Genomic DNA, 10,937 nt, shown 5'->3' with positions numbered 1-10,937 from the left:
TTGACTCATCACCTGGCCTGTGATATTTTTTTTATTATAAAAAGAAGCTTGTGGCCTCCTCTCAAGGTCACAGTGCTAAATCCTGACTGGTCTGTGGCCCTAGCTAGCTAGAAGTTTTGGTACCCCATGGTGAGAGAATGAAGTTTGCTTCAGGTTAATAGACTGCAGTGGTCTGGTCCCCATTTATTTGCACAGCTCTAGGATCCAACACTAGAGGCATGATGGCCAGAGAGTTGGGGGTTTGCTCTTATTTTTCAATCATTTGCTTTGGGCCTTCTTATCTCTAAATGATAGATGTAAAATTAGGATCCACCATTGTGGATGATAGAGCTGTGGAAGGGTGTTTCTAGTTGGAGGAAGTAACTCATGGCAGGTGTGTGTGTGGTGGGGTGGCAGCATGCCTTTGAAGTACATGTCTTGTCCCTGGTCCCTTCCTGTTACCTGTTTTCTGTTGGTCTTGAGGTGAGAAGCTTCCAATTACATCTTTGGCTGTGACAGTGCTACCTTGTCATAGACACAGGAACAGAACCAGGGGACAGTATGACAGAGACCTGAAAGAATTAAATTGTCATCTGGCCTATAATCCTGTTTACTCTGGAGAATGAGGCAAGATCACATATTCAAGACCAGCCTGGGTAACTCAGATGATAGCGCATTTTTTTTTTTTAAGTAAAAAGAGGGTTTGGGATCTAGGCAAACATTTCACCCAACATTTTCAAGATCCTGGGGTCCATCTCCCAAACAATAAGACATAAAATTTTTCAAGGAAATTTCGTGCTGTGAGTGAGAATAGCCCAAGGCATAACTGTCAGAGAAGATCCGGGAAAAATTCTGATAACATCTCAGAGCTGAGGCTCCATACCTGTATGTCCTGTCTGTTGTCTATTGTAATGCTGACATAGGAAAATGAAAGATCTCAGATGCAGGTTCAAGAGGGACACTGAAATGGACTGTTTGACATAAGCAGTTTACTAGAGAAGTTGTTAATGCCCTGGACAAATGGACAGACAGAGAGACAACAGCATGGTGGGGGCTCTGAAGAGAGGAACCAGGCCTGTGTGGTAAATGAGGAGTTCTTCTCTTGCAGCTTTCTGAAGGTAGGAGTGGTTTTATAGGACAAGCCTGAAGCCAGGCTCTCCAATTCTCAGGTAGGAGACAGAGAAGAAGTACGGAGCAGAATGTGCTCTCCCTGTACACACCCAGTGTCTCCTTTTCTGTATACTCATTCCCCCAGGGAAGAAATCTGGGCACCTGGAAGTCTGTTGGCTAGCGCGGCATGGACAGTGCCTCAGCAGGCACCTGCCAGTTTCTATGAGAGGGGAAGGGTTGCTGCAGGGATTGTGGCCTGAGCAGCAGTCTGGTCTGGATTCTAGTCTTTCATTCTTAGAGAGAGAAGCTAAAAAAAAAAAAATTCAAGCATTAGGTTCTGTTCTGTTGGCTTTGTCAGCTTGACACAGCCTAGAGTGTCTGAGAGAAGAGGCCTCCATCCAGGGATTGTCTAGATCAGAGTGGCCTGTGGACATGTCTTTGGGAGATTGTCGTGATTATTGGTTGATGTTGGAGGGCACAGCCCACTGTGGGTAGCATCTTTCCTAGGCTATACAAGAAGCTGAAGCTAATCATGAACTTGTGAGTGAGCCAGAAAGTATTCCAGCATTTGGTCAGTGTTTTATCACAGTAGGTAGTAGGGGGTGGGGTGGGGACAGGACTGTTGTTTGAATGTTAAACACTCTTATTAATAAAAACCTGGTACCAGATACTGGGGTGAAAGCTGAAAGATCAGAGAAGCAGAGCAAGCCACAGCCAAACTTACCTTGCCAACTCCTCAGCCAATCCTAAAAGCCTCTGAGTCCTCACCCAAAAGGCCTCAGCTAAAAAGAGCCTCTAGTTCCTGTCTCCCCATGCCTTATATACCTTTCTTTGCCTTGCCATATTACTTCCTGGGATTAATGGTGTATGTGCTTCCCAGTATTGGAATTAAAGGTATGTGTCACCACTGCCTGGCTCTGTTTTCTCTCCTAGACTGAGTCAATCTCATATAGGGTGGTCTTGAACTCACAGAGATCCAGACTGATCTCTGCTTCCTGAGTGTTAGGATTAAAGGTGTGTGCCACTAGTATCTGACCTCTGTGTCTAATCTAGTGGCTGGCTCTGTCCTCTGATCCTCAGGCAAGTTTATTAGGGTACACAATATATCACCATATGGGACCCCATCATGGCCCAAACTATAAGCAAACCCATTTCCTGTCTCCAGGGTTTGGGTAAAGTACCACACAGGAACTTCACATCCTGTAAAACCAGACATGCTATACTGAAAACTCTGCAACCAGAAGCTAAAATCAATCTTTACTCTCATTAAGTTGGTAATGTCAGGTATCATGTCATGGCAATGAAGAATTGACTAGTATCTAGACAAAAAAATACATTTATTTGAAGGAAGATAATTATGTCTAATAAAGTATACAAACACAGAGAATAAGTGTTTATCCATTAGCTAAAAGGTGTAGTTACAAAACACTAAAAGACCCAGAAACTGTGCATTGACATTTAATAAACTATCTTGGAAGCTTGTCAGGGCAAGCCCTCCGCATGGGGTGTTCATTCTGAGACAGAGCTTGATGCTCTGAGAGGATCTCCTGGATCCTGTCCAGACAGGCCTTGTTTGCTGCCATGCCTGCTTCAAATTCCTGGCGTTTCTCCTCCTTCTCCGCTTCTAGAGCCTGCTGCTGGTAGGCAATTTGCATCCGAAGTTGATTCCTATACTCCTTAGCCAAACCACAGCGCCTAAGGTTTTAAAGACAACAAAGGATAACATTAAAAGTTACATTTGGATTTATTTATAGCATTATCATGAAATAAAGCACTTCCATGAATATGAACATGCAAATACCACTTAGAGACTGAGAAGTGGGATTGCTAGATTATGTAACAGTTCTGGGTTTTTTTTTTTTCATATTTAAGAAACTCCAATGCTGGAGAGATGGCTCAGAGGTTAAGAGCACTAACTGCTCTTCCAGAGGACACAAGTACAGTTTCCAGCACGTGTGTTATAGGTCACTACGATCTGGAACTCTACTTCCAAGGGCACCAATATCCTCTTCTGGCTCTGAGGTCACCAGACACGTATGTGGTGCTGGCAAAACATGTACACACATACAATAAAAAGAAATAAATACCCTTTTAATAAATAAGAAAACTCCGGTTAGTTGTTCCATAATAACTACTGATGGTACAACTGTGACATTACCTTAAACCAAAGCCCCTGGTCCTAAGAACAAGCATAGAGAGCTCTTTAAAACACCCTGAACAGTTTCATCCACAGTTCTGCAGCAGAACACCTACTGCAGTCTCCCCTTACTCTCTAATTCCCATCCCCAATACATCATGGAAACCTTTTTATCCAACTTTCTTTCCTCCCACTCACCCTACTATCTAAGCCCCCAACACAAACAGACATGCTGGCCGCCACAACATCCAGGGAAACAGGTAGGCTAACTTTAGATATTTGCCTCTTCTTCCTTCTAAATCCAACCCCCAAGCTCTGTAGCAGAACATCTGATGCACCCCTACTCCTCTATGCCCCCTTCTCCATCAGACCACAGAGATATCTGCACCCAAAATTATAACCTTCCTAAATACAGATGCCTATCTGCCAGCATTAAAACACAATAATATCCAGGAAAATATGTCCCCACTAGAACACAAGAACTACTACAGTATGCCTTGAGAAATGCAAAATGGCTGAAGCATAAGACAAGGAACTTAACACATCCATTATGGATATGCTGGAGCTCCTTAAGGAGGAAGTGAATAAACACCTTAAAGAAATCTATGAAAACATAAGCAAACAGCAGAGAAGAATAAAACAGTTCAAAACTTCAAAGTGGAAATTGTTGCTAGAGTTTTCCTGCCTGGCCCACAGTCAGGACAAATCTCTCTCACCTGCCAGTCCCAAGCCGCTCAAACCCGATCAAGTAAACACAGAGACTTATATTGGTTTCAAACTGTATGGCCGTGGCAGGCTTCTTGCCAACTGTTCTTACAGCCTAAATTAATCCATTTCCATTAATTTATACCTTGCCACATGGCTCGTGGCTTACCGGTATCTTCACATTCTGTTTCTCATCGTGGCGGCTGGCAGTGTCTCTCTGACTCAGCCTTCCACTTCCCAGCTTTATTCTCCTCCTTGTCCCGCCTACACTTCCTGCCTAGCCAATGGCCAATCAGTGTTTTATTTATTAACTAATTAGCAACACATTTGCCATACAGAACATTCCACAGCAGGAAATCAATCAAAAAAGAAAACCCGAACTGAGGGAAATCTGGAAATGAAAAAACTTAAGAACTTGAACCACAGAAGCAAGGCTCACTAACAGAATACCAGAGATAGAAGAGAGAATCTCAGGCATTGAAGACATGATAGAAGAAATGGATACCTCCATCAAACAAATATTAAATCTAAAAACTCCCTCTTGGGGCTGGCCACAAAGAGGACATTGTAATTCTTAATATCTATGCACCAAATACAAGGGCACCCAAGTTCATAAAAGAAACACTACCACAGCTTAAATCCCATATTGACCCTCACCCACGAATAGTGGGAGCCTTCAAAACCCTCTCTTGCCAACAGACAAGTCATCCAGACAGAAACTAAGCAGAAATGCTGTTGCTAACTGACATTATAAACCAAATGTACCTAGAAGATATTTACAGAGCATTTCACCCAAACACAAAAGAATATACCCTTTATGTTTATTCATAAAGGTATATTTATGGGTGGACTGGGGGCAAACAGGGCTGGAAAAGGAGGGATCAGGTGAGAGGAAGATGAAAAGAGAGAGTACTGGGAGAGATGACTGGAATTGAGGGGCTTTGGAATTGCAACGGAAACTCCTGGGAATCTATGAGGGTGACCCTAGCTAAGACTCCCAGTAATGGGGGATATGGAGCCTGAACCAGTCATCTTATGTAACCAGGCAAGATTTCCAGTGGAGGGATTGGGACACCAACCCAGTCACAAAACTGGTGACCTACAATTAGTTCTGCCTGCAAGATGGTAGCACTGAATTTGTAGGAGTGGCCAATGATGGCTGGTCCAGCTTGAGACCCATGCCATGAGAGGAAGCCCAGCCATAACACTGCCTGGAGGGCCAGGACCCAGTGTCTGCGTAGCCCAGAGACCTAGAATAGAGTCAAACATGACCAACAGAAAAAAAAAAGTCAATGAAAATAACCTGGGCTCATAGGGTCCCATGGGAACTGAACTAACAACCAGTGAGCCAGCGTGGGACCAACTGAGGTCCTCTGCATATATGTCACAGTTGTGTAGCTTGGTCCTCTTGTGGGAATCCTAACAGTGAGAGCAGGGACTGTCTCTGACATTTTGCCTGCTTTAGGGAGCCTTTTATTCCTACTGTATTGCCTCATCCAGTCTTAATATGAGGGGATATGCCTAGTCATACTGCAACTTGATATTCCATGTTTGGTTGATATCCCTGGGAGGCTTGCCCTTTTCTGAAGGAAAATGGAGTAGGAGTGAATCTATGGGCCAGGGGAGGTGGGGAGAAACAACTGGAAGGAGAGGAGGGAGGGGAAACTGTAGTTGGGATGTAACATAGGAGAATAAAAATGAATGAATGAATGAATGAATAAACAAATGAATGGATGAATGAATACGGCTTCTTCTCAGCACCTCATGGCACTTTCTCCAAAACTGACCACATACTGAGACACAAAGCAAGTCTCAACAGATTAAAAAAAATTGAAAGAACACCCTGCACCCTATCTAACCACCATGGATTAAAGACAGATATCTACAAAAACAGAAACACCAGAAGCTTACAGACTCATGGAAACTGAACAACTCTCTACTGAATGAGAAATGAGTCAAGAAAGAAATTAAAGACTTTCCAGAATTGGATGAAAATAAATACTCCACATGCACAAATTCATAGGAAACAATGAAAGCAGTTCTGAGAAGGAAATTCATAGCACTAAGTGTCTACATTAAAAAAATAACCGGGGAGACCACATACTAGTAACTTAACAACATACCTGAGAGCTCTAAAACAAAAAGAAAAAATCCACACTCAAAAGGAGTAGCAGGCAAGAAACAATCAAACTCAGGGCTGAAATCAATAGCATACAAACAAACAACAACAAAACAACACAAAGAATCAATAAAACAAAGAGTTGGCTCTTTGAGAAAATTAGTAAGATTAACAAAGCCTTATCCAAATTAACCAAAAGGCAAGAGAGAGAATATCCAAATTGACCAAATTAGAGATGAAAAGGGGACATAACAGACATCAAGGAAATCCAAAGAATCATAAAGACATACTTTAAAAACCTGTATCCTACCAAATTGTAAAGTCTAAAAGAAATGGATAAATTTCTTGATACATACCACTTACCAAACTTAAATCAAGATCAGATAAACAATTTAAACAGACCTATAATCCTCAGTGAATTAGAAGCAGTAATTAAAACTCTACCAACCAAAAGAGCCCAGGGCCAGATGGTTTTATTAAAGTATCATACCAGACTTTCAAAGAAGAGTTAATACCAATACCCCTAAAACTAGTACACAAAATAAAAATAGAAGCAACATTGCCCAGTTCATTTTACTAGGCCACAGTAACCTTAATACTCAAACTACATAAAGATCCAACAAAGAAAGAGAATTACAGACTATTTCCTTTATGAACATAGATGCAAAAATTCTCAATAAAATATTTGCAAATGGAATCCAATAACACATCCAAAAGATCACCCATCATGATCAAGTGGGCTTCATCCCAGAGATACAGGGATTGTTAAACATAAATCAATAAATGTAATCCACCATATAAACTAACTAAAAGACAAAAATCACTTGATCAACTTATTAGATGCAGAAAAGGCCTTTGAGAAAATCCAACACCCCTTCATGATAAAAGTCCTGGAGAGATTGGAGATAAAAGAGGTACACCTCAACATAATAAAGGTAGTTTACAGCAATCCCAGAGCCAACATCAGCTTAGATGGAGAGAAACTCAAAGCAATCACACTAAAATCAGGAACAATACCTGGCTGTCCACTCTCTCCATAGCTATTCAATATAGGACTTGGGAGTCCTAGCTAGAGCAGTAGCATAACTGAAGGACATCAAGGGGATACAAATTGGAAAGGAGAAAGTCAAAATAGCCCTATTTGCAGATGATATGGTAGTACACATAAAAAACGCCTACAGCCGATAAATACTTTGACCAAAGTAGTTAGAAACAAAGTTTGCTCACAAAAATCAGTAGCCCTCCTATATGCCAATGACAAATGGACTTAAAAAGAAATCAGGGTAACATTACCTTTCTCCAGAGCCTCAAATAACATAAAATATCTTGGGGTAACCCTAACCAAGCAAGTGAAAGATTGTATGATAAAATTTAAGACATTGAAGAAAGAAATTGAAGAACATATCAGAGGATGGAAAAATCTCCCATGCTCATGGATCAGTAGGATTAATATAGTAAAAATGGCCATCCTATGGAAAGCAATCTAGAGAACCAATGCAATCCCCATCAATATTTCAACACAATTCTTCACAGATTCTGAAAGGGCAATTTTCAGGTTCATATGGAAACACAAAAAGCTCAGGATAACTTAAACAATCCTGAATAATCAAAGAGCTCTTGAAAGTATCACCATCTCTGATTTCAAGTTGTACTACAGAGGTATAGTGATAAAAACAGCATCAGCATGGCACTGGCACAAAAACAAACATGATAATCAAAGGAATCCAATTGAAGCCCAGATATAAAGCCACACATCTATGGACACTTGGGTTATTTTTTTATATAAATAAGCAGAAATATACACTGAACAAAAACCAGAACCTTCAACAAATGGTGCTGGTCAAACTGGATGGCTGCAAGTAGAAGAAGCCAAATAGACTATTAATATCGTTCTGCAGAAAACTAAACTCCAAATGGATCAAAGGCCTCAACACAAAACTAGATACACTAAGCCTGATACAAAAGAAAGTGAGGAATGGCCTTGAACTCATTAGTACAGGAAAAGACTTTCTGAACAGAACAGCATTAGCACAGGAACTAAGATCAAAAATTAACAAATAGGAACTTAATGAAACTTAATGAAAAGCTTTTATATGGCAAATGATACTATCATCCAGGCACATTGGCAGCCCACAGAATGGGAAAGATTTTTACCAACTACACATCTGATAGAGGTCTAATATCCAAAATATATTAAGATATCAAAAACTAGATATCAAAGAAAACAACCTGATTTTAAAAATGAGGTACAGATCTAAACTGAATCTCAAGAGTAAACTCAAATGGTGAGAAACACTTCTAGAAATGTTCAATATCCCTTGTCATCAGGAAAATGTAAATCAAAACTACTTTGTGATTTCATCTTATACCCATCAGAATGGCTAAGATCAATAAAACAAGTGACTGCTCACCCACTGCTGTTGGGGACTGTAAACTTGTACAGCCACTTTGGAAATCAGTGTGGCAAAAGGCCTTCACAGCAACACCATAGCCAAGGCTCTAACCCTATGCCAGGCTAATCTTCTCATCCCTTTCACTGATATCTCCACAGTGCTCCTCTCTTTCTAGGATGGTCCCTTCTCCTAAAGGTCCTACCTACAACCTCCTTCCTTATCCTTGAAACTCTAAAACTTACTTTTCATCAATCTCTCTCTGTAGCTTCACACCATCAGTTACCCATTGTAAATGGAAGTTTCTGTCCTGCCAGCAACTTCCAAATACCTGGCAGCTGCTTCCCAAATAATTGACTCAGAGGCTTAATATTCCTTATAAATGTTTGGCTGATGGCTCAGGCTTATTACTAGCTAGCTCTTACATCTTAAATTAACCCATTTCTATCAATCTATTGTATTGTCATGTGGCTGTGGCATTACAGGTCTGCTGTCATGTTGCTCCTTGGGTGGCTGGCTGGTGCCTGCTTTGACTCCACCTTTCTTTCTTATTATATTCCATTTGGCTTCCCCATCTAGCTATATTCTGCCTGGCTATAGGCCAAATCAGCCTTATTTATCAACCAGTGAGAGCAACACATATTCACAGCATTACATCCTTCTGGTGTCTTTGATGGAATTAAAGACTAGATAGTTAAAGTTATTGTTTTCTTTAGTTATAATGAAAGATAAATTAGATATAAAACTTTAGGCTCACCAAGATAAGATAGATAATTAAGTATTTTCTCTAATTTTTTTTTTTTTTTTTGGTTTTTCGAGACAGGGTTTCTCTGTGTAGCTTTGCGCCTTTCCTGGAACTCGCTTTGGAGACCAGGCTGGCCTCGAACTCACAGAGATCCGCCTGGCTCTGCCTCCCGAGTGCTAGGATTAAAGGCGTGCGCCACCACCGCCCGGCTTATTTTCTCTAATTTTGTCAAATACAAATGGATTAGAATTGTGACTGTAATTCTTACTTAATAACTGTTTTTGTTTTACTATATTGAAGTTAAAATCTTACTTTTTAATTAGACAAAAAAGGGGAAATGCTGTGGGATAATGCTCTTGTACCCTGGAAAGATTTGTCTTTTGAATTGATTTAATAAAACACTGATTGGCCAGTAGCTAGGCAAGAAGCATAGGTGGTGTGACCAGACTAGGAGAATTCTGGGAAGAGGAAGGGTGGAGTCAAAGAGTTGTCAGCCATATGCAGAGGAAGCAAGATAAGAATGCCCTTTTGAGAAAAGGTACCATGCTATGCAGCTAAACATAGATAAGAATTACAAGTTGCCGGGCGGTGGTGGCGCACGCCTTTAATCCCAGCACTCGGGAGGCAGAGCCAGGCGGATCTCTGTGAGTTCGAGGCCAGCCTGGACTACCAAGTGAGTTCCAGGAAAGGCGCAAAGCTACACAGAGAAACCCTGTCTCGAAAAACCAAAAAAAAAAAAAAAAAAAAAAAAAAGAATTACAAGTTAATTTAAGTGTAAGTGCTAGTTAATAATAAGCCTGAGCTACTGCCTGAACATTTATAAGTAATATGAAGGCTCCAAGTCAATTATTTGGGAATCAGCTGCTGGGTATTTGGGAACAGGCAGGTGGGAGAGAAACTTCCATCTACAACCCATCACATGTAGCCTACCCTTCATGTTTTAGCCTTCATGTCTCCAATCCCTGCACTCAGCCTTCCTTCACCCTTCTATCTCCCTGTATCCATGCCCTCCCCTAAATAGGGATACTTTATTGCCAATGAACACCTCCTCCACTGATCTCCTTCACTTCTGAAATTATGGATAGCACTCTAATACCCCTGTCCCAGAGGCTCATGACTGCTTCACTCATGGCAGTGTCTTAAAAATAGTCAGCTATACCATCACCGAGGAGCTGTCAAATCACTCCCTACCACCTCAGACCATGGAGTCCAGCCCCTCCTTCCCAAGACTACCTCTCAGCAGGCAAAACTCACTGCTTTCATTACAGCACTGATCCTAACCACCAATGCACATGCTTTAGTCAAAATCTTATTGCTATGAATAGACACCATGACCATGACAACTCTTACAGAGGAAAGCGTTTAATTGGGGCTTGTTTATAGCTTCAGAGGTTTAGTCTATTATCCTCATGGTGGGAAACATGATGGCACTCAGGCAGACATGGTAGAGAGTTCTACATCTGGATCCATGTAGAGAGTTCTATATCCAGATCCAAAGGCGGCAGGAACAGAGAGAGAGAGAGACAGAGACAGAGAGACAGAGAGAGACAGAGAGACAGAGACAGAGACACAGAGAGACAGAGAGACAGAAAGATAGAGACAGAGACAGAGAGACAAAAAAACAGAGACACTGGACCTGGGTTAGGCTTCTGAAACCCCAAAGCCTACCAACAGTGACACACTTCCTCCCAAAAAGGCCATACCTACTCCAACAAGGCCACACCCCTTAATCTCTCTCAATTAGTACCATTC

General features: G+C 41.3%; 1 protein-coding gene across 1 annotated transcript in view; it reads right to left on the bottom strand.

Annotated features, from left to right (window-relative positions):
- Positions 1-2,415: 2,415 nt before the first annotated feature.
- Cfap53 (cilia and flagella associated protein 53) overlaps positions 2,416-10,937 on the bottom strand; it is a 43,654-nt gene continuing 35,132 nt past the window's right edge. Inside the window, exon 8 of the mRNA XM_052742544.1 lies at positions 2,416-2,784. Coding sequence (XP_052598504.1) covers positions 2,556-2,784 — 229 coding nt within the window. The 3' untranslated portion in view covers positions 2,416-2,555. The remainder of the gene's footprint in view (positions 2,785-10,937) is intronic.

The sequence above is a fragment of the Peromyscus californicus genome, unplaced genomic scaffold (genome assembly GCF_007827085.1).
Source record: "Peromyscus californicus insignis strain IS unplaced genomic scaffold, ASM782708v3 Scaffold_17__1_contigs__length_78620276, whole genome shotgun sequence".
Lineage (NCBI taxonomy): Eukaryota > Metazoa > Chordata > Mammalia > Rodentia > Cricetidae > Peromyscus > Peromyscus californicus.
This window is presented reverse-complemented; position numbering and strand designations above follow the sequence as displayed.